Source organism: Pygoscelis adeliae, unplaced genomic scaffold (assembly GCF_000699105.1).
Source record: "Pygoscelis adeliae isolate BGI_AS28 unplaced genomic scaffold, ASM69910v1 Scaffold86, whole genome shotgun sequence".
Lineage (NCBI taxonomy): Eukaryota > Metazoa > Chordata > Aves > Sphenisciformes > Spheniscidae > Pygoscelis > Pygoscelis adeliae.
The window spans coordinates 3,380,080-3,405,112 of NW_008824930.1; the positions used below are offsets into that span (position 1 = coordinate 3,380,080).

The 25,033-nt window shown below is 41.4% G+C and overlaps 1 protein-coding gene across 1 annotated transcript in view; it reads right to left on the reverse strand.

The window, feature by feature from the left end:
- The window catches only part of MYO10 (myosin X), a 97,124-nt gene that overhangs the window by 44,417 nt on the left and 27,674 nt on the right, over positions 1-25,033 (reverse strand). The window contains exons 8-17 of the mRNA XM_009325005.1: positions 23,027-23,156; positions 22,036-22,154; positions 21,161-21,307; positions 20,881-20,981; positions 20,584-20,650; positions 19,095-19,187; positions 18,268-18,336; positions 18,000-18,082; positions 16,419-16,527; positions 13,117-13,197 (exon numbers count right to left, since the gene is read on the reverse strand). Coding sequence (XP_009323280.1) covers positions 13,117-13,197; positions 16,419-16,527; positions 18,000-18,082; positions 18,268-18,336; positions 19,095-19,187; positions 20,584-20,650; positions 20,881-20,981; positions 21,161-21,307; positions 22,036-22,154; positions 23,027-23,156 — 999 coding nt within the window. The remainder of the gene's footprint in view (positions 1-13,116; positions 13,198-16,418; positions 16,528-17,999; positions 18,083-18,267; positions 18,337-19,094; positions 19,188-20,583; positions 20,651-20,880; positions 20,982-21,160; positions 21,308-22,035; positions 22,155-23,026; positions 23,157-25,033) is intronic.

Consider the following 25,033-nt stretch of genomic DNA (forward strand, 5'->3'; position numbering starts at 1 on the left):
CTGAAAGGGCAGATTATTCCCACCCCGGTGCAGGCACAGGGCTCCATTCATGGCAGGGCTGCTGCCTCCGCGCTGCTGCCTGCAAGGGTGCCGTGACACAGCCCTCCTGGAGCACCCCCACTGCCTGGCTCCCCTGGGACCCCACACTGACCCCTGCCAGAGCGGCCGGCACGTGGGTGCCTCTGCACCAAAACCTCCCCATCGGGCTGGGCACGGTCCTTGCTGTTTTTTGTCATTAACGAGGGCTCACTTCAGTCTGGGGGAGCCCAGGACACTGGGGGATTGCCCAAGAGCTATGCTGCAGCAGACTTCCAGCGGGTGGTCAGGTGATCTCCTTTAAGTTTTAAAAGTATGAGGAAACGTGTGACGCTGCAGTTAAGATACTTTTTAAGTCTAGAGAGGGGAAATTCAAGTTTACAGAAGGTGATGGGGATCCCTGTGGGGATCCCTGTGATCAGCACAGACATCTACGTGGCTGCCAGTTAGAGTTGCGTGATGGCCCAGATAAATGACCCAGCTCAATCCCATGTAATCAGTATGTTAATTACTCCTACGTCTTATATCTCAGCACGTCTCAGATAGCGTCAGTCTAACTTTGGCATTTTTCTTAGAAAAAAGGTTCTTTGAGCTGCTGCTCTTGTATCCCTATACATTTTTACATTATAAATTCAGGACTTGCCTTGCAGATCTGCAACCGACAAGACTAGTGAAACGTGTATGTGTGTGTGTTTGGGAGGAAGGGACAGAAAATGAAGTGAAGACACAAGTTTATTCTTGTGTACATTCATTTCACAGAAAAAGGCGACAAATGTTCTCCTTGGACTGCTTTGTTACCACACAACAGTCCCGTCCCATCTCCCCATGAAGAGTTGGAAAGTCTCCTACTCAAGTTCTTTGATCTTTCTGAGAACCATGTCAAAATCAAATTAGATATTTCTGATAATTCTGAAATTTCCATCCTAAATCAAACCAAAAGCCCCTTTACTGATTTCTTCATATGTTACATAAACACAAGATGGAGGAGCTCTGCAGATCACAGCTATCTGTGCTGCCACAGAGGCCACGCTGAAGGTACAGGTGAGTCAACATCATCTTGGCTAGAACAGCAGATAGCTCCTGTGCTTCCTGCAAGGATTGCTAATAATTGCATTTGGTAGAGCAAAAAACCATTGTGATCTCATTGCTATAGATTATATATTGGCAATCATTTAACACCTGCAATGAAAGTCACCATATATTTTTCCCTTCACAAAAGAATTGCACAAACTACTTGTTTGTTCCAATTCCTATACATCTGTGAAATAAGAGTTAACTATAGAGTAAATTAACTTTGCTTTAGTAGCATGGTGCAGAATTACCCAAAATGGATGGCAAGAAACCTCCCTTAACACCAATATGGTTATCAAACTATTAACTGATCTAGCTACACACACACACACACACAGAGAAAGAGAGAAAAAATGAATTATAATAGATGGTAAAATTACATCAGGACCTAACTAATTTAACATTCAACCACCTTCTGAGTGATTTAATTGCAATGCCACTGTTCATCTCCACAAAGCCTGCAGAATTTACAGGCAGGGATGCTGGTCAATGGCCCTTTGTTTCTCTAAGGCAAGTTCCATCTTTTCTTAGTCACATAAAGCACACACCTAGTTGACTCTATCTATTTTTAAGATGATCCTGTGGACAACAGTTCTGCCCTTACTTATGGTTTTACAATCTGCTGCATCACATTTAAATAAGAATATGGCTCTTCCTGATATCCAGAAGTGGATTTTTTCTGTCCCTCTTCCTGATCTTCTGATCATGGTGAAAACACACTGTTGAGACTCCACGATTGGTTAGATGCATTTTAACTGCTGACATACCAGCGCTATGTTCTCCTGGGACTGGCCAGCAGCACGGACTCCACGCCACTGGAGCAACGGATGTAACAAGTCTTCCCTCCTCCTCTGCACAGACGAGTCACAACTTTAGGCTGGATACACAACTGTAAGGGAGCTGCACATATGCCTCACTCCTCTTCAAAGCTGTGTGACAAGAGGTATCGCGGCTCTAGGTACTCTGTTACGGGCTGCCCAGCACACCCACAGCAGCCTAAAACCAGTAATAACTTAAGCAAAGCATTTAGGTGTGTGCTTAGAGCTCATTGAGGCCAATGAGATGTACATGCCCTTTAAGAACCTGGCTGATATGAGACGCGCCAGGTTGTGCACGCCAGTGGTCACAGGGAAATGGCAATTTCGCATGGCTGAAGAGCCATTTCTCCCCTGAGAAATTCCTAGGCTGGCTTAAATATACAACAAAACATAACGCTTAATGATTGAGTCAGAAAGAGACACTGAAGATAGAATCAGCTTTCCAAAACACAACTTTGTTTGCTACGTGAATTGTTTGCTTATATTAAAAACTTATGTGAAGCTAATTTAAGTGCTAAACCACTTTTAACAAAAATCATCATTTCTTCCTTTGAAAGACTACTTAATTAATGAGGCTGGACACTGGGGTTTTTTGGCTAAGTATGCACAAATGGTGTGGCTGGCAAGCTGCAGATGGACATACTCCTCCGTTTCATGCTGAATCTGGGCCAGCCATTCAGTCGAGAAAGCCAGTATCGCAGAGGATTTGGCATTTATATGGCTTTCTGAAAGTGGATGTCTTCTCTCAACCCATCTACTTTATCTCTGCTTGACTATTACAAGTTTTGAGACCCCCAAAAGCCCCTACTTACCACATACTTCACGTTTCCTAGATCTACAGAGACTAAGTTTCAAAAATGCCACAATAGATCTCATGTAAATGGTGGAAATATAACATAGCACTACGAGTTTGGTGAAAAGACTTGCCTTTTCTACACTGAACGTTGCAAAATGCTCACAGGTGTGTACGACTATCCAAGGTGGCAGCCAAAACAAAAAACTTCCCAGTGTCCCAAATGATTTACGTGGTGCAGTGGGCTTCTTGGCTCACCAGCAGCTTCACAGACCTGAACAGAGCGTACGCTTACCCCGTGCTTGGGACTGAACAACAAAACTAATAACTGTCCACAGAGCCTGAGGAGTTGCGGTGCTACCACCTCCCCAGCAAAACTCCTGTGAGCGGCACCAGCTGGCCAGCTCCCTATTGCCTGAATGGGGAACGCACATCAGGAGCATGGAGGAGACAAACCAACAGCAGCAACCTCAAACCTCATCACGCGTCAGCCAAAAACGTCCTGTAGTTTAGGCTGACTGCCGTCACACAGCTACGACTCAGCTGATGTCCTGAAACACGGACTTTACAGTTACTACATTCCACTTCATACAACTGAAACCACAACCTCACTTCTGTAATTCTAATGACAGTGTTAGGAATGGACCTGCCTTGCTTCTTAGGCTTATAAACTGCCTAAAATCATCAGAAACAGTAAATTCTGAGTGTAAGTTAGACAACAAAGATAAGATGCTTTGAGGCGCTTTCAGCAAGCATTTCATGTTTCAAGTTTCATCTTACGAGGTGATTGCAGATGTTCTGAAGTGTACTTAGTTCATACAAATTCATCACAGTGAGGTTTTCCCCCATGAAGTCTTTGCTTCTTCGCCGCATCCTGCGACTAAATTAAGAAAAGCCACATATATATACACACACACACACACAAACAGATAGATACAGTTAAAGAGAAAAAAGTTTAGCAACTGACCCAAGTCTACTCTTAAATGATATTACCTTCTGCTCTTGACATGGATTTTGTGTTCTGAGGGTAGCTCTGACAAAGATCTGTGAATAGTTGGGACAGTACTGTAACTTTCAGGTAATTCCTATCAGTAATCTAGCTGTATTGGAAAAAAAGTCATTGTTGTTATGCTTCCAGTTACGTTACAGGTTGTAAATACATTATTTTGAATAAGCCAGCAAATGAGAAACAAAACAAATCTTATCTTTTTTGAAACTAAGCAGTTTTAGCAAAAGAAATACTGAATACATATAACTGATGTTCCACAAAACAAAAATACCTACATTTTGACCTACCACCACTGTTACCACTTGGGGCTTAAAAGGACACATCTTAACATCAGTGAGAGAAGAACAACTACAAGTTATGAGAACCCCCTTTCCCAGTCCCATAGGCACTTTATGAGATCGTATCTCCTCCATCTAGATTTGCAAGGCAAATCTTGGGTTGCTCTTCTTGAGACCAGAATAAAACTCCCATAGACTTCAATGATGCAGGATCAAACCCATTCCCTTCATAACAGGTTCTCTCAAGCAATTTTATCCTAATTTTCTACCCTGTGGCTGAATTCTAATGTTTGCAGAGGCAAGCTCTTTAAATGGGAAAGCAAGGAGCAAAATGCAGATCCCAGAAGCAAAGGCAATCAGTGGTGTAGAACAGAGCTATTTTGCCTGCTGGGTTGGGGGGTTTATTTCATCGGGGGTGGAAGAGGGGAGTTGACACAGCAAACAAAGTCAAAATACACTCCTGTTACAATATCCTTTCCATTACTACTGCAATTAGCTTTTTTTTTCCCAAGCATATTCCATTTCCTGTATTTCTATGGCAAAAGAATTACTGTCTCAAATGTGCCCCATCAAGTTTCTCCAGTAAAACTACAAAATTAATTTAGACTTCTGAGTGCTGCAGATATCTCGCTGGACTCCCCCCACTCCCCAACACGCTTGTCCCCAGTGTCGCTTTCTTATCACGTAATCAAAGCAAAACTACAGCCATGCCTTCTGCCTTAAAAATTACAAGAATACTACAGTCCTAAACTTTACATAGCTGGTTTTCCTGAGTCTATGCCACGGATGGCTGAACAACAGAAAAGATCTTTCTCCGGAAAGCAGCCTATCACTACAACACAGGTCTTCCCCCCTCTGCACACACAGCTCTACTTCTGCTGACTTTTTCCCTGCGCTGTGAACAATCACTCCTTTAACTTTCAAACAGAGTGTGATTTATTAAAGCAGACTGCTTGGCAGCAAAGCTCTCCTGGTGTTCGAAAATATGATTAGACCAGTAAATTTAGTCGTTTTTTCATAAACCTGATTCTGCATGCATCTACCCTCTTTAAAAGAAAATACAAGCCCAGAAACATTTCCAGTACAGCTTGCTCAGCCAAACTCCAGGCACTTTCTTTTCTCTTTCTACAAGTCCACTGCAGCTCCAAGTATGCAAGATTAAAATTATTTAAAAACCTACATGAATTAAATCCCTTACCTTTTAAAGCTTTTTCACCCTTCAGCGTTCGCCCATTGTGAAAAACTCAATCTTAGCAGTTGCAGCTATGCACACACAGACACACACAGAACAGGGCTTTCTTCAGCTCACTGGTATTTCAAGTCTTTCATGTGATATCTTTGGCTGTACTTGCTTAATTCATTCCTGATGCTACTCAAAGGAAGTCAAGCCTAGCGAGGGCTGGCTCTACAGCAATTGCTGTAGGTATTCCTGACTAACAGGACACAAGGGCTAATCTCACCTTATAGGCATCAAGAATGTAAATGTATTTCACAGCCAACAAATTCCTAAACCTGAAGAGATAAAACGCACAAAATGCCCTAAGACACATTTTAGCAAGGGAGTTACGAACATTAAAGTTTTTGCTAGAGAACAATACTCTGTACCCCAGCTATGCTTCTGGAGCTCTAAGGATGGCTATTTATCATGGACTGTGCATATTCCCTTGGAGTAGTTACCATGAGAACACAGCAAACAGGATTTGAATGTAAATTGCCATCTAGAGATGTGGAGGGATTTTTTTTTTGTAGTTAAAAAAGAAAACTTCCAAAGCTTGATGAAGCACACACTTTTTCCATGCATACATTTGCATGACAATGCTTGCAATTCAAATACTTGGTAGAGTGCACAAGAAGGAAGAAAAGCCAAGTTCTTTGCTCGGTATTTATAAAAAGCAAATACTTCAGACTTGGGATCAGTAGTTGCAGTTCTACAAATGCCTATCCATGTCACACAATCACATATGAAGGAATTCATAAAACACAAAAAAAATCCATTAGGTGGCACGAAATGCAGAATTATTGCAGTGCCTGATGTCAGCCGGAGACGGTAAGACCCTCTGCTGCTGACAGATCAATTGCTGCAGTAGTCAAAATCCTTCTCACTTCTAAATATTACACTGAACTACACAGCAAGTGTCACACTGTAAAAATACCCCACCCCTAGGTATTTTATTTTTCCCCAGAATTGTTCTGGTACTTTGCTGTTCAGGCCACCTCCTCCCAAGTCCCTCCTGAAGCAGCGTTTGCTCCCCATGCGTCCCCCCGACCCTGCTCACAAGAGCACACAGCCACGGTTACTATCTGAGATCCAAAAACGACTCCCACCACTTGTGGACAGACTCCTACCAAATGGTCTTTCTGGGAAACTTGGCAACTGTGCACGTACGTGCTGCACAACATGCAAAAATCTGTTTGCCTGCACTGCCTGGAGTTTGATGCAATCTTTACAGCACAGCGTCTGCTCCCTCCCCGGCAGCATCCCATCTCAGCTCTCTATCCCCAGCCTTCAATACCTCAATTTTAAACTCCTCAATTTTAAACACCACGGTCACTGAAAGACAAACTCTAATACACTTAGCAAAGGGATGCCTAGTCAGCCCGGCTTAGTAAACAACAAACCTTGATGAAGAAGGAGGACATGCCTATCTGGGTGATTGCCTGGAGAAAGGAATGACCTACTTCAGCCCAGCAAGCAGCAACGCTCTGAGATGGGGACAAAGGGACAACCCAGTGGCTCCTGGGCAGCATAACCGACACGCTGCATCGCGGATGGGAGCGATTTTTCGGAGGCGACACAGAAGACAGGCACTGCCTGTGCAGCATGAAACTCCTTGCAGCAATTGTCTTGTTCTTTCAGCCAGGGATTCAGAGCCACGCTTAACATTACTGCCAGCACTTTGCGAGCAGGAGCAATTGCTTTCCTGACACCCACTCTCCTTATCACTTTTACCTAAGGAGTCTTCTAGTGCCTGACCTAATTACTCAAGTGATGTGCCAGAAAATGATGCAGCTGGGACATACTCCACAAGTCTTGATTTGAAGCTATGTAACTCTGCAAAACCCAAGGCAACAAGATCCAGGTGGCTGAATTAAGCGGCGTCGGCTGTGCACGATGCCACACCTTATGACTGCGCCTTCCTGATTACGAACAATAAAGCCTTATGAGGTAGTTACAGGGCTATGGATAAATAGTTTGTATTTGGCCCCGTGCACTTATTGGCCTGCGAGATCAGGCTAACATGCTACGTTTTTGGGAAATGGTTGCTCTCCTCCCAAAGGATGAGCCCGAACAGCAGCTCCCTGAGCCTGACCCAGGCTGCCCCAGCAAGCCCAGTCTGTGCTCAGAGCCAGTGCCTCTGCTTCCTCCAGAAGCAATGACAGCAGCAATTGGCAGCCAGAAAGCCTTCTTAAAACAAGTATTTACTGAGAACAACTGAGATTAAAGAGAGATTTTTAAAATAGGCAATAAGGATCTCTAATACATGAGCTGCTTATACAGCTGTAAATTAATACTACTAGACCTTAACTTTCTACAGATAGTACTGCACACGCCCAGTAGTTGTACCTGGCCCATATGATCTATTCCCTTTACTTTCGAAGTATACAGAGTAGCTATTAATGTGATGATCAGGCTTTCTATTCCCTTTTTCTTACAGATAGCCAGTCAAATTTACCCTGTGATCTGCTAGGTCCCAGCACCAGAGAACACTGCAGCTTCACTACAGAAGGGCTACTCCAGGGCTCTGCAACTAAATGAGGAAACCATAAAGACACCTCCATTCAGGGCCTAACACTTTTGAGCTTTTAACTGCTGGGCTCAGCATCTTTAAAAACCCACAAAGGCATCTACTCCCCAGTAAGGAGACCCAGAGTCTGCTGAGTGACTGAGGTTGGTGTATAAAGCAAAGTATAAAGTAAAAGTTGTGGATACAACTGCAGTGGGATGTGCATAGAAGTTTGAAGCTGGACTACTTTATTAAGGATAATTTTTAAAATAAAGACTTTTAAAAGTAAAGTTTTATCCAGATGCTTAGCAATCCTGTGCTGAAGGTACAGCAGAATATCCTTGAAGCTCAGAGTCTCCCTCCCTGCATCTTTCAAGGTTTTAATGTCAGTGCTGTTCTCAGTGCAGCAGCATTAGACTTACACTGCCCCTACCCGTATTTCTGCAAAAAATCTCTCTACAAGGCAAATTCAGTAATTCCTACAGTCAAGGCTCAATATGACAATATTGCAATTCCAGCTTGACAACAAGTTCACATACTGCATTCACTGAACTTGTACCTGCTCCACACCCTGCACACAATCATCCTCGCAGATGGGGCCAAGCTGTTCTCTCATTGTTCCTTTGTACCACGTTCCGGAGCTGTACTTCTAACTGGTGTTTAGCTTGGTAACATGCTATACTTACCTTTGTAATGATTCAGAGCTATTTTAAGAGCACAAGTTTAATTCAGACGCCAAGCGAAATAGGTTTGCATCTTATTTTGTATTAGGGGACATACTGCTTACTATTCCAGGATGTCTCATGGCTATTAATGACCTATGCCTCAAAGTACATTGCAGGTGCCAATAACCTTGATCCCTTTAAATGGCTCTGTCCCCAGAAGCAATGTTAGCAATCTTACTACCTTGATAGTAATTTTCCCAGAATGAATATGCAGCATGATAGGACTCTTAAGCAGCAGTAAGCCTCACAGAATTTATTACAGACCTTTTTCTACCAGTCTTCCTTTGAATTGGAAACTTATTACTAGTTTCACTTCTTCTGTTGCTTCCTGTAACCCCTACCCTGCAGTAGATTTACAATACAGGTTTAATTTTGTCTCATTTCTTTACCTTACCTAATTAAATTTTAAGATTTAAAAAATTAATATAAAAAAACCTGCAGAGAAACAGAATTGCCCCTTCAGAGCTCAGAAGCATCAGAGAAAGTGACTTTTATCTTGCCAGTGGCAAGACCATCACTGCAACAGAGGAATGAGACAGACAATAAATGAGCGCACAGGGAGGTGAGTAGAGACCCTGCAATGCTGTTCAGGTGGGACACACCAACACAGGTTTCCTCAAAAAAAAAAAAAAAAAGAGAAGAAAAAGTTAAATTCTTGTCTGTATCAAATATTTCATGCCAACTCTAATGAATCCAGGATTTTGCCCACCAGGACCAAACTGGACTTAGATCTGTAACCGAAGAGATGTGCATGAGAGAACAGCTGGGTCTGAACCTGTTGAAGTCTCAAGAACAAGGAATTATGGAAGCAAGCTGTAATAATCGCGATTTTTAAGAGACCAGCACAGATGAGGCCATGCAGATGCTGGAGGTGGGGGCCACTCGCAATGATTATGCCAATATTATGCCACTCACTATGATTATGCCAATATATTTTCTGAAGAAAAATCCTAAATGGAGAAGGGAACTTGAGAAGGCACTTGAGCCAACCTGCCTGAGGCTGGCTCCTTCTGGCCAACAGGAAAATTTCTGCCTCTGAAACAGCTTGCATAGGAAGTTCAGATCTTAAATTTACCCTGAACTGTCTCCTAAGCAGCACCAAGGCTTAGCAACTTTATTAATAGCAGCAAGCTGGAAGAAACATTCAGCTGATGGTTGTAGCAATGGTTGGAGCTTGTTTTAAAAAGACAGTCTTTTTTGTTTTGTTTTTCTGTTGGTTTTTTTGGTGGTGTTTGGTTTGGCTTTTTTTTTTTTTAATTTAAGGTGCACAAAAAAGGATAGATGGAGACCAGAAAAGGCAAGGTTGCAGGGAGGAATCATTATCGAATAGAACAGGAGGCAGGAAAAGAAACATGAGATCAAGAAACAGAGAAAGATGCATCAAAGTTCAAAAGGATGAAATGATACGTAGTTCTGCAAGCTGCATTGAAGATAAGGGGAGTTGAGGAGAAAGACCCTTCATTAGCAGAAAATACTCATTAAGCATACCAAATGGAAAAGTTTCCACGTTATGGCTAGTTCAGAACAGACTGGAAACTATGAAAACAGATACACTGATTGTTCAGGGGTCTCTCAAAGATTAATAGGTCCTCTGTTCTTCTGTCTGAGGCCTGCTCGCTGAAATGTCTTGTGACAAAAGGTCATGTACTCTGTGTGCTCCCTTTAGGAAATTGCTCTTATGAGTGTAGATCCTGCTTTGATATGTAAATGTTCAGTGGTTTACTGCATATGCTGAGTTGTTTTTGCTTGCCACTGTAACATATTTAAAAATTAAACTTTTAATCAATTAAAAAATAATCAAATAATTACTGTAAATTATCACATCTCTTATCCAACATGAATAGACTTTAATGTCTAGAAGAGCAGAGAAAGTACTGTCTGCTGCACGTTCTGCTTTTCAACGGCTTGAATTTGTCTTCCATCTGCTCAACCTCATTCACCTACACAATTCAAACATACTTCCAGAGTAAAACAGCCCTCAAGCACCACCACCTCCTCCCCTCCAGAGTTACAGAGGATGCTCGCTGAAGGTGTGTCACCTATTCATACTCAACCCAGAGAGCAATGAGTAGCTTGAGAGGCTTTGCTTCTGATAACAACTTCTGCTCTTTCCTTGCTGAGTCTCTCTGGTCCAGCTCTCCTTTAATGCTGCGTATTTCAAAAAAGCAATTAGAACACCCCTTTCACATAATTTGTTATTTGGCAAGCACTGTTTAAGTACTTAAAGTTTAAGTATTTTTTGAAGAGTGACATTTTAGCATTCCATATCACCATCACTGCAGAGTAAAAACTATGGACGGAAGACACAGAGGAAAATGCTCAGTGAAGATTTTTACTTTCTTTCAATCCCAGTTTCTCCAGCTCATCTGAACGTTTCAAGCAGTTATGTTTCTAACCAACCCTGCACAGTGAGTCACATATGTGGTAATCCCTGGTAGTCCATGCACAACTAACGTGTCCCTGAGCCGTACTGGTTCAAAGCTATGCAAGTTGACCCACCTTATTTTCCTCTGTCTAACTGAAAAGAAGCAACAAGTTGTATGACAGGATGTGATGTGCATCCACAGAATCCAGCTGAGCTACAGAGGAGCCAAATGCCTTTCACATGCCTGCTTTCTGTACCTGCACCGTTGCAGAAGGAGCAACACCAACAACGTCACAAGATTGGCACTAAAAATCACTGTGTCTGTGAGGCACGGGGGAACAGACAGCAGTGCACAGCAGACAAAACAGTGAATCACAAAAACGCGTTTTGAGAACACTTCCCTGAGTGAAGAATGCCATCGACAAGTATTATATATGGCTTGCTTTCTCATTTTAAGTCTTCTACTGAATCAGCTACAACGGGTAAACTGTGTGACCCTTTTCTCTACTTTTGTTCTTCAAATAGGATTTCTTATTTGGTAAAGCCATCGAATCAAAGTTAAATTTGCAATCAAATTAAAGCAAATGGAAAACAAGGACAAAAATTTCTGTGTAAGATTTCAGTGACATTTTATATGTACTTTGAAAGGGATTGTCTATAGGAATTTCCCAATCTGTTCCTGCATACACTCCTGCAATTATATGCGGTTTCCTGAGACTGAGGCTGTCTCAAGCTCCTTCTGCTTGCACAGCTGCTAATTCTGTGAGAACTTTGTTTTAATGATAGTAAAATATATGTGCAGATACAGTAGCATATGCCAAATTTGTCAGGGATGGAGCATTCTAGTGGGAAAAGACTGGTAGAGCAACAAGGAACATGGGAGTGGGTACTCAGCGGTTTCCTTGCTATAGAAATGCAACAAGCGCTTGGTTCTTGCGCCAACCATGGCAAATCCTTGTGACTTTGGTACTGTGGAGATGAGCCTTACTCGGATGCAAAAGGACAAATAAGGAAAACACGTGAGTTATTGAAATTCTTTTTATACTCCAGTGGCAGCAGGTGGGCTTTTTAAGAGTCATGGGGCTTCCAGGCAGAAACAGGAGCAGGAAAGAAAACAAGCTTTTCAAAACTGCCCTCCCTCAGTGATCAGGGCTTTTGCTACATACACATGCTCATTGACCCCAGCTGCTGGCCAAGGCGCTGTCATCCATGTGGGGTTTGGCTACCTGGTGGCTGCACACCTCAGAGTGCCAAACACTTCGGGATGCAGAAAGGAGGTTGTATTTGCTTCCTGGCTGTTCCCTTTTGCCAAGGTTCCCACAATCCGCATGTTATTTCACACATCATGAGCAACAGCGCAAAAGCAGAGTTAAAAACAGTTAGCAACTGAAAACATGTAAAGTTGAGGATGTACCACCCAGATAATACAAAAACCTGCAATGCAGTCTGCCTTGTTTGATGTTTTAGTGTCCTGATTAACCAGACATCCCAGAAAAATGTAACATGTAAAACTGGATTTATAGCGAAGTCACCTATTTCTCAGTTGCAATGTGAAAACCATAAACCAGATTTGTTAGCACCCCATTTTTGACCTAAGCAGACCATACTGAACAACGGTCTATAAAGCCACACACAGATGTGCAAAATCCCAGAACATCAGGACCAGGCTAACAATATTAACTTCAGCAATTACTACACCATTACCTCTTCATTTCTACAGAGCCCTCCAACATACCTAAGTCTTGACATTGCTTTTCATTATCTGTGACTCAAAAGACAAATCGATACAGTAAGCCTTAGTTTCCAAGTCTGTTTTAAAAAGTAAGTCTGTAACAGAACAGAACAGCCAGCATGAAGACACTGGTATTGTACATAAAATGAAAGACTAAGAGTCTGATGGCAGAGTTAGTCATTCACAGCAGTTTTGCTATATGCACCACCATTCACTTCCTATCGTGATTTAAAACAAACTTTATAGTTTTGACGTTTTCTTCCTAAAAAGGCTCTCACAGAGTTGTCAAACATGCAGCACAGCCTTCTACCTTCCTTTTATAACCACCCTTAGAGCCAGTCATTTATCAGAGTTGTGAGCAATGACTATTAAAAAGGTGCCTAAAGACATGGCCCGCCTACAAAACAATCAAAAGCCTTTCCCAGTGCCTTCACCTTGCAGAGCCTTTTACAAAGTCACTGAAGAACACTACCCTCTGCTTCACACAGCTGTAAATAACCAAACAGGCAGTGAAAGATTAGGCCTGAGACATACAGAAAAGATGGGCGTGATTTTAAGTCTTACCTTCTGCACGTTGGGTTTAATGCAGCGAACAAAGAAAGGATTTGAAGAACTCAGCGTCGCCATTAAAGAATGAAGCGATTCCTAAAACACAGGTAGAAAGAAGACAGCACTTCACAAGCTGACTTTTTGTACAAGCAAAATACCCCTGCAAAAGCTCTTGCAGCTTAGCATTGCAGACAATATCTAACTGCAACACCTAGTGGTTCACACTAGAAATTACCATAGTATGTAAGCTCTTGCCATACCATACTCTATGTAAGCTCTTGCTATACAGTGAATATACAGAATCAATACATGCATATTTGTTTCTTCCACTGGCCCTTCTGACCAAAACTATCATAACCGCTTTACAGTGAACAGGACATAAACAAGATATACAGAATGATATGAAGAAAACTGTTCATAAGGAAACACCAAACTGGAAAGTTGCTGTTTCAGGGATCTTTTGAATGACTGCTTAAGACTTAGGATTCACATTCCCAAATTGCTACAAGTCACAAGGAAGGATAAGGGGTCTAAGGTAAAGCTGAAGTAACCACAAAACTAGACCTCCTCTTTTCATTTCAACCACCCCTTACCCACTCATTTTCCATTTTCCCTGCCATCAGCAGCATTTTGTGTTGTACACAAAATTTACCCCCTCCTGCGCGGTCTCAACCTCTTACTAAAAGGACTGAAAACAAATGTACATCAAAAAGAGGGTAGAAAAAAAAGATAAAAAATTGTGAAAGAAGAGTTACATTAGAATACAGTAGCCATTGTTTTATCAATACTTGATTTTAAAACACTCCCCTCCCAAAATTAACAAAAACTGAGTAAAGGATAGGGTGGTAAAGAAAACACATCTTACTGAAAGACAATGCTAACAGCATTAAGCAGACAGTTTCACAGTTATTTCATGTGATAGCTAATTGCATTTAAGAATAAAAAAGAGAGATTATAAGATTTAGTTAAAAAAAACATAGAAGAAAACATGGGGTTTTTTCGTAGTTTTAGAACTCTGAATGACCCAATACACATTAGACTATCAGTTGTCTGAACCTCAGCCTGGAGATAAAAATCACAAAAATCCCTCAGTCCTTTTATGATTATTACTTTAATTACACATCCGCCCCTTTCCCTCCTGAGCCGTCATTCCATCTCTCATTCCAACTTGCCTCAGTCTGTATCACTAAGTATGATAAACCATTGTAAACTGAAGTCTTGCATTTACTTTGCAGAGATACAAATGACTGTACAGGAGCAGAGCCCAGGCTCTGAAGAGCTCAGAAAGCAATGATAATGTTTCACCCCTTAGGTGAAAGGTGGCACTGACTGCCAGGCAGCGGAGAGAATACAGAGCAGGCTGCCAAGGAGACAGAAGATTCCCTTTTTAAAGGAGCAACACTGTGTGTCCTACCGTATGTTTTGGAGCGAAACTGCCAATGGCAGTCTGTTACAACAAATTCTTGCCTTAATCTGCAAACCAAGGGCTTTCTTGATGATTAAAATGAAGCGATAAAGGCAACAGGCAGAGTTGTGGCTGTGCCCAGGAGCTGGTACAGAGCAAAGGGAGCAAACGGTGAAGTGGCTGGGAACATAAATGATAGTTCTTGGTTTGTTTGCCTTTGCCAGCCTACAGACCAGGAGTTGGGGGCAGCAAACATTAAACAGCCAGAAGATACAAAGACAAATATTTTTGTGTAAAGACAAATATTTACACCTTCAAAAAGCAAAGGCTTCATCTGTATTAAACCTGTGTGAACATTACAACATCTACAGACAACCAAGCCAGTTCTCAGACCTTTAGCAACACAGGCTACTACTTACACAGATTGGAAAAGCTGGTCAGTCTAAACAAAAATTATTTAATCTGTTTTCACATCCATCTGTGGTACAGACAGCCAGATTCTGCACGGTGCTGAATGTCTCTAAGTCACTGTCAGGTGACGAGCTAATCTGAAGTTTGCCCTGCTTTAAGCAATAGGCTGAAGCAGATGGTAAACAACCTCAGCTATTCTGTGTGCACCCCCAGGCCTGCATTAGGCAGGCTGTCAAATGAAAAGAAGAGTTAACCAACCTATCATGAGAATAAAACTGTGAAGGCAAAGTTCTTATCTTCAGTTGAAGTGAGATGGACTAATCCTTGGAAAGCTTTAAAACATGGGAAAAACACCCAGCCTAATTCTTTGAGAACAGGACGATGTGATGGTCAACCTCTTGTAAAGCAGTTCAGCTGGTTAATGGTCAGTTACTGCAGCTTTAGATAAGAGGCAACAGTATTTTGATTTCACGTGTTATCATGCTTTATGCCAGCCAGGGCCCTGACGGAGAAGAGAAGGAACTCTACATTGTGTTCTACCTTGCAAAGCAGCTGCAAAAATAGGGTCAATTTTTATACGGTAACATCTTAAAGGTCTGCTTTGCACAGGTACAAAGACTAAGTGGAAACAGTACCTTCTGCTATCCCAGACAGTTAGCAAATAATACCACCTCATCACAAGAAGTGGGTCTTGTCTGAGACGAGCGATGGTAGCACAAAGCAAGCTGTCCAAGGAATATAACATTAGCGTTTCTTAATAAAAGACACTGTGTGTGCCCCAGCATTTATTCCTTGCTGCTCTGTCCAACAGTTAGCAATAGTCTATTAGGATAAAATCTGCCCTCAAGGGGGTTGAGTGTGCTCCCTTTTTTATAAAAAGTGAATTAACAGTGCAAATGTATATTAAGTCAAACAGAATGAAAGACAACTAATCCAGACTTGTACTCATGCAATTTAGAGAAGGTTTTGTGCCAATCTTTCTCTTTTAAATAATTTGCAGATAGACTTTATGCTAGATTTCAATTTGGTGCCATTTTTGATGGCACGGCTATAAAGCCTCATAAAAAGGTGTTTAATAAAAATGCTCTCCAAAATAAGTTAAAAAGCAAGACAACACCTTAATGGGGTATTTATTCAGTATTTATTCTTCTTAGCATATAGCACTGCTGTAAGGCTTTGTGCCATTTCGTGGTTGACTTTAGATTAGAAAGGAAAACCAAGACCAGAGAGACCAACTTCATAGATGAGCTTTAAAATAAGAACAAGTAAGCAAATGGAAAGCAATAATAGTTTTGTGTGGATGGTGTGATGTGAAGGTTAATTTCTGCTTGAAGCTAGCTAGTATGGCCGATCAATTGACTAGTTAGTGCAGTTTCATAGAAGAGACAGCAATGTTCTGATGATGAAGTTTTGCCTGTTTTAATCTGCAACTGTTCCTTACTGAACACAGGGTTTATCTATCACTGATTAGCTACAGAGCAGAGACGACACATTAACTAACCTTGAACTGGAGACTGACAGTGGGTTTTCGGTGCTTGCTTCCACATTTAAGAGTGTCTTGATTGTTGCGACTTGAAACATGTTCAAATAGATCATAGATGAAATCAAGACTGAAATGGGAAGGAAAATGAAAATCTCTGAAGTATATGTTAACAGACTACAAGGTTTACCACTATAGAATGCAAAGAAAGCACTGTCCCTTTGAAAGCAGCTCCTCCATCCAAAAAACGCTTATTGATTTTCTCCATAATCTTTAATAAGCAATAGATTTTGCCTTTGCAGAATTTATGCAGGGGAGCAAAAAAAAACCCAGACCAAACCAAAGCAAAACAAACCAAGGAGATTCTTTCTTCTCCACTCCCAACACACCATTAGGGAAATGAAGTGTGAAGTCCTAGAGTCCTTAGAGCGTTTTACTCCACTCACTCAACCAAAACTCCAGCTGACTGTGATGGGAACTGTACCTGAACAAAGACTAAAAAACAAGACTTCCAGTTTGTTTGGGGCCGTAACACAAAATAGCCACCCACATGAGCTTCACTTTCAGATACCAGCTGTGTATGCTGTTTTCTACACTATCAGTCTGGTATCCTCCTCTTACCACTTCTACAGTAATGCAGACCTTTTAACTTAAATGGAGTCGCCCCAGATAGACGTTGGCGCAAGAGCAAAACCAGGCCCAGCAGCTTTAACTCATTTATTACTTCTACCTCCATACTTCAATTGACAGATGTAATGTCAGATACGTCATGAAACTAGAACAAACAACACAGAGGGAAACGCTTACTAGCTGTTTCCCCTGCACAGAAGGGCTTAAGGGATTTACAAACAAGCAACTCCCACAGCAAGGCAAGATGACCGGATGGGACAGGTGAGGGCAGCAGCCAAGACAGTGACACTCGGGCTCAGCTCCCTCCTCTTCTGTCACCCCTCTATGTGTCCTGGAGTTTCAACCATACGCCTATAGAAAGGGACGTGGTACCGCTCCGGCTCACAGGGTACCACTGTAAGGATCCTGAGACCTTACACAGCAGAATGACAGGAGTCGTTGGTACCGGAATGACAGGAATGTCAGGTACTAAAGACATCCAAGCTCAGACTTTTAGTAACATAAATCTTTATAGAAATTCTCCCTTTTGAGCAATTACTATACGGCAATTTGCACCGTGGTAGGTCCCTGACACTAAGCTTTCACCCAAATTAAGGAATGCCAGAAATGCAAGCAAATCAGGCTCTATATGAAGCAAAAAACCCATGCATGCACACTGCCTGTGAGGCACCCTGAAACAGTTAAAAAACATCACCAGCTTTCAGCATCCTTACCACTGAGTAGTAAGTGAGCTCTTTAGCAACCCCCTGGACGGAACAGGGAAGAGTTACTGTACAATGTGGGAAAACCCGTGAGTGAGAACTGATTACAGTCAGATCTGCTTACAGGCACCTCTGATATTTCTTCTATGCTCCTTTCAACTCTGTCAAGGTGTGACACTATGCAATGTCTAACATATTCAAACCCTGGCAGAATTAGGTGATATGACACCCCTTAGCATCATGTCCTAAACAAAAAATCGCAGAAACATACCTGCTTTCACGTAACAAGTTCAGGAGATCGTCTCTGAAAGTATCTCTGTTCTTCTCCAAGATCCCCCTGACATCATACTGGACCTAGCAGGGAACAGAGATGTTTCAAACAAAAAGCCAAGTAGTCAGGCACCTCTCACAACAGCGGTACTGTAAAAAGCACTGAGGGAACAGAGTGCTTTAGTTAATTTTGAGCAGCCTCAGGGTAAAATTAAGCTAATGAAAACTCTGTTTGGAATAATTTCAGCAAATAAAGAAATGAAAATTACCTCCCCAGCGTAGTGCTTGACTCCAAAGTTGTGAACGGCAACTCTTGGTTTTACATAAAAAAGATTGTTCTAATTGGAGGGGAAAGAAAAGAGAAAAATATTGGAGGGGGGGGCGTGTCAGGGAGTGGAATGATACAAAGGATCACATTACCGTCACAGCCCAGATCTAAATAAACCATTGTCTTCCAGTGAACTCCACGGAAGATTAGTGCTCCCAAAGCAAACAACCAACTTATAACAATGATAGGATTTGTTAGTCTGGGCTGCTTCAAATGAAGTAATAACAGATTTATAGTATCTAAAAAGGCATTATGCTAAACCTGAACCCATCTGGCAGAACCATCTATTAAAGGCACTTTGAAAAAGAAGGCTCTGTCTTAAACTGGCAATTATGAAGATTGGTGGAGATATGCTTGTATCCCAGAAATTCTTGAAAATAATTCTAGGATCACAAATAAAGGTAACACTAATCTGGACAGAGGAAACAGCAACCTTTTGGTAAATGACAAAGGTGAATACTTCATTAAATCAAGGGAAATGGAAGATCTAAGTAATCTGAGTTACTGCAGGTTGTCAGAGCTCTAACTAAGAGCAGAATTTAGCTTATTCACCAATATAGAAATCTTTAACTGGACAGTAACAAGCATATGTTCTTCCAGGTATCCGACTCAGTCTTGACAGCAAATGATATGGATTGCCATGGAAGTAGGATCACATCCAAAACCGCCTCTACAACTATGTGCCTGTATATTTGAACCATGAATTTCTAGAGAATCAAAGAGACCCTCCATAATTTGCACAGAATACACGAGCAAAACATCACATACAGCATGCTGGGTATTCAACTTCTCCAGCAAGGTGGAGTCAGTAGCTTGAGGAAAATGGCTCTCTTCATTGATGAGTGCCAGCAGGCCCAGTTTCTAGAACAGCAAGAACAGGCAGAAGATGAATTAGCGCACAGATGGACACAGACCTTGTCCCCAGTTTGGAAAAACCACAAAGTTCTTGAAGTAGTTGTGTGCAGAGAGGCACAAAACCACCTGTACATGACTAAAAACCCACTCACATAGAAGACTGCAATCCTGTTTTTTCTGGCAACGCTCCTTTTGAAACATACAGCATATGACACATGGGCAAAATAAAGAAAAAGAAGCTGCTGGAAGAAGCAACAGTTCTCCTGATCTCACGAGGTTTTAGGTGCATACAATGAGATTGCCCCAGAATATATCCTCAGCCTCCAAGATCTCCAATGATCAGGAGTCACTTAAGTCTGAGGAGTTTGTGTAAACAGCCCTTCAAAAATTTTTCTTCCATAAAATTATCTACTTACTTGTTGAATCAATGCAAACTTTTAGCACCCAGAGTGCCCAGGGGCACAGCAAAAGACACACAGTTTAACTGCGCAGTGCGTGAAACGCAACCCTCCCTTTGCTTTGCATATGCTTCCACGTAATTTCCTTTGACGTTCCCTACTTCTCATACTAGAAGAGGTTGTAAACAAAGCAAGCTACCCTGCAGTTAATGAATGGGTCCAGCAAGCTTCAGGTTGATACAGCCTCTCAGAAAAACACGGTTCTCCAGGTGCACATTTTAATAAGCCACTTCCCATCGGCCCAGAGCAGCTCCTGACAAACCACTCCGTCCTGACTGCAAGTCATGTCCTGGCAGCTGGATTCCCTGCCTGCTGCCATCAGCTTCTGTGGTCATCCAAACTCAGCAGCCACACACCCCGCTACAGAGATAAACTCACGCAGCCCACTTTGTACTGCTGGCAGAAGCACACACGAATGAAACTATGTAACTTCGGCTTTGTCATCCAGCCAGAGTTATCATTTCTAGGTGGCGAAATTAGACCTCGTCTGCCCGTCACTGCTAACGTTCCTACCAAAAACTCTGCAGAAACTTCATGCTCTTTTGCATCTTTCCTTAGTACAAATCAGCACAAACAAAATTATAGATGAAGCAAAAATTGGCAGGCAACAAATGAAGATTACTCGCATCCCAGGAGAAGCCATTATGGGAGCAAGACACTGTTGTTCTTTCTGCCCACTCTTTCTATTCTTTTTAATTATCTCCAAATATTGCTTTTGTATATAATCATACACTGTTAAAAGTTACAAGGAAAGATGCATATATTGAGCTTACAATATAATGTAGAATATGTCCACGCATGAAAATGATTTCATTAAAAGATCACTGTTTAAACATGCAAGAGCCACCATTCTCTTCACTTGTTGTTTGTGTTGATGTGTTTTAAAAACATATTATGTCAGAACAAAAACTAGAAATACGTACTTGTATCAAATTCTTTATTACCTTTTCAATAAGATCCAAGCACTCTCCATTGTCTGTCCAGTCAATATCCTCCCAAACTAGTCCTTCCCTAAAGAAAATAAGGAGGGCCTTTTTATTGACAACTACAAAGAAAAGCTTTTAAATATAGAAATAGGAGGAGCCGATGTATTTGTCTTGCAAAATACAGCAAAATCAGCTTGCTTTTAAAAAATGCACAGCCCCAGACTAGGAGATTTTCAAAGGAATCAAAGGTAGCTGGGAACCCAGATTTCAAGTGATATTTTCAAAATTCTTTCAAATTTCATCTGTATCTCTTACCTGCTGTATTCCAGTTGCTCCAAGGAAAAGATGTGCTTGTTGAAATACTCCTGAAGCTTTTCATTTGCATAGTTAATATTGAACTGCTCAAAACGGTTTACCTAAAGAGACAAGAGATTTTCAAAAATGCATACACTCCAAGTATTTTACTTTGCAAACAAGGAACTGGTTTAAGTCATAACATGTTTAATAATCAACTTACAGTGAAAATGACAAAGATATGTAGAACGGCAAAGCATAAATATCAGACAGTCCATCTGAATAAACTTTTGAAACCTACCTCAAAATTTTCAAATCCAAATATGTCCAAAATTCCAATGGACTTGAAGTCTTCCTTGCTTCTGATTCTGCTGTTGATTTTCTTAATGACCCAAGCAAAACACTGAGAATAAAGTGCCATAGCCATAGAATCTCTGCTGTCTATTGCCTGCATTAAAGAAGGAACACACAACGCATCAATCACCCCTGTAGCTGAGAACTTACCAGACTTCGCTGGTCAGCGTCCCTTGCACAGCATAAAGCAAGGTATAATGCAAGGAGGTTTGTATTCCTACATACCTTGACAGCAATTGTATTAACAGAGAGGCCCGATTTAAGCTTTAACAGTGTAAGTTACAACAGCTGTACATCTATGTGGCTTTAAAATTACATTTCAAAACTAAAGCATTCAAAAATCAGGAAATTATAAACTTAAGGCACGGAGGAAGAAAAGAGAAGGGTAGGAAATAACAGCTTAATTTACCCCATTCTAGAGGTAAGCATAATGTTATGTATACCTTTTCCTAATCCCCTTCTTGCAAATAATAAAAATATTTTTGCTGAAAATTTTCAAAAACGCCCACCTGACAAATGTCCATAATGAAAAATATCAGCCTACATGACTAGAATTTGGAAAAAAATGGTAAGCAATCAGGCTTAATAAGAATAACAAGAGCCGAACTACAAGCCCTGGCCAGAATGACAGGATGGGATATACAGAAATTTCTACAAGTCCAATTATACCCTTCCCAAAAAACTATGTAGTATTTTTGATAGCAACTCTGATGCATGATCTAAACTTCTGTTCCTGAGCGCCCAATGTTTTCACTGGACTTGGAAGTCCGAGCCATATATTTAACAGACCCTAAAAACATGTCAAAACTGAGATGCCTTTACCTGCTGTATACTAAGAGGTGTTAGGATTTCCTCTCCCCTGAGTATCATTGACCTCTGTGTCAACGCTTCAGTTAGCTGCGTGGAGTCCAACCCCAGTAGTTCAGCAGATCTACCCAGAGCTGGCAAAAGAAAGAGACAAATACAAATATGTCCTTAAATGCATAAGGCTATGAAACTTATTATTATTATTATTATTATTATTATTATTATTATTACCACCACCATTTAGGATGATGGGGATTGGAGATAAAAACACAACTAGAAACTCTAGGATATGTTTTTGCTGCTCATGAAAAGGCACAGTATCATAAATACGCACAACTGAGGGAATTTAGCAGTAGAATTCATCACAAGTCACAAATATTTATTTTCCTCTTAATGTTACATGTCAGGGATTCAAACAGTCTGCTACTTACACTAACATATCTTTCCAGATACAAACAGTAATTCACTCTTTGTCCACATGAACGCGTTTCAGCTTCCCTCGGGATGATGAGGATAAAGAAAACCAGTGAAATTTTTTTCTTACATGCATAATTTAATTTGCAATTTTGCTGTAATGTGGTATATATAAAGCAGTATGCAATGCTACTCTTTAGTGCCATATTTCAGCAAACGTTTAAAATGCTCACCAGCTGCCAGCCCAATCTTTAGACATACCAGCACACACTTTCAGATTTGTAATTGAGGTATTGAAAGCTCTAACAAAAGATACCTTCAGTGGAGATATCAGTTAAGGAACATATTGAGCACCAATGTTTTATCAGCTTGAGAATATTTCAAAGAAGGAATTAGATTAAAATGGAATTTCACTACTATTAATGGAATAAATATGTGCCCGAGGTCTTCCCTAATTAAGACCTAGGATCCAGCAGCAAACTAATTTGCCTTGTATGTCAAAAACCCCAAAATAACATTTTAATCAACATTTACAGATGCTAAAAAGCAATAAGACCCTTTCACTGTTTGAAAGGAAGCTCAGCCTTCTCACCTGTTTTAAAGGACACCTGTGCCCCACCAGCAGTGATGAACTCAACATTTCCTAGATGCAAAATGCCAGCCAACAGCCTCAAAACTTCTCGCACCTCCTCCTTGCTGAACTGCATCACTTCCATTGCAGTCTGGAATGACATGTGACCTTCTTCAATAACATGCACACTGTCTCAAAAATGGGGACAAGGACAAACCCACCAACTGTGTTGTCAGGCCTTAGAAAGGCAAGTCAGGACCAACAGAGGGCTGGCAGGAGTTAATTCCTTTGGTTTCATCCCAAATTGAATAATACATCACGGGGACAACTTGGAACATGCAAGTGTCACTCTGGTTTTAAGAAATCTCCTTTTGGTGCTGTATGGATCCTGTAATTTGCTTTCAAATTCTTCTGTATAAACATTGAAATGCCCTACTGAGTTGTGTATCAGATGCAATTTCACTAATTTGCATGAGTCACTGATAACCTCTTCCGTGTTTTTAACAAATTTTGCCAATCAGCCTTGGAGGTAAACCAAGGCATGGGGAAGGAAACACTGCAACATGTAAGATTTGCTCATTTGTTGTCTCAGCCACAGAGAATTCAGAGGAGGCCTTCTGCAGCATGTTCTGGGCAAGCCATGAAGCCCAAACGCACATCTTACCAGTGTGGTCTGACTTCTTATAGCCACACTGAGCAAGAAAGAGATCTATATAAAATGTGTTGAATTTATGAATAACCACTGTGGCAATGATCAAGGCTCAACTATGTAACAAGGAGAACGGCAAATCTCTATCTAAAGAAACATTAAAACAAGAAGTGGAACATACACCTTTCTCTGACATAGAAGGGGTAAATAATTGTATGCCTCTGGAAATCACCACAATTTCCCAAATTTGGGTCTAATATGAGCCTGTCTGAGACCAGATCACAGTTTTATACCCTTACAGTTAGACTCACTGTGTCTGACAGATGACACGTGACACATTTTATCTTTCATAAATCATCAGTTACAAATGGAAGCGCCTCAGACTCATCCCACAATTAAAAGTAGAGAAGAGATAAAGGCTGAAGGTGCATTTTGTATAGAAGACCTTTCACAACAGAGCTCTAAGAAAGGCGGCAGCACTGTGAGTTCATCTCCACGCTCACTGTGCAGTTCCTCCTTGTCTCCCACAAAAGTTTCACTTAAGTAACATTTCCGGGACTTAAACCGCAATAAAAAACAGGCAAAGGGGATGACTATAACAGGAAAAGACAGGCGAGGGCAAACTGCGGGGTTTCTGCCCGCCTCCCACGCTGGCAACGCAGCCTCGCAGCCTCAGCCCCTGCTCCAAGCCTTCCCACACCGCAGGCAGCACGCAAGCATCACCTGCCCAGCTGATTTCATGCTCTGCCTACCCTGGGATAATTAGCACAAGCTAAATGTCATGCTAATCAGCTTAAGCCATGTGACTATAACGTAGGTAAGTCACCAACTTTTCCAACACCCCTCCACCCCCACCACACCAGCTGAGGATGTTTTACACTAAAAATAACTGCTGCATCCACTACACATTAATTTGTCAATCCGGCAAAGAGATTAACATAGCTAAGCAAAAAGAGTTCGGTGAAGGGCATAAACCCCATTATTTTAACTGATTTTTAAAATCTAACACATATCACCTCAGTAATATACTGAGCAATTAGCAATTATCCTAACCGTCAGCATAGACTAATTGCTGTAGCTAATTGGCGCCAGTACAAGACATAAAGACATTCAGACAAAGACTCCATCAGGACCTGGTTTTTAACCTGTGTTTACATTTTCTTCAACTCTGTTGTGTAAGTTACTCCATACAACTGGATTTCCCAGCTGGGGTTAAACCACCACAAACTTAAAGAGCCACAGAAGCCCATGTGCTTTGCTCCCCATGTGCTGCACTGCAGACTTGACCCAGTAGGTGCTACATGATCTGGGCAAAGCTTTAGGATGGAAAAACAGTGGAAGCCGACATACCTGTAATATAAAACAATGTAGGGAAGGGC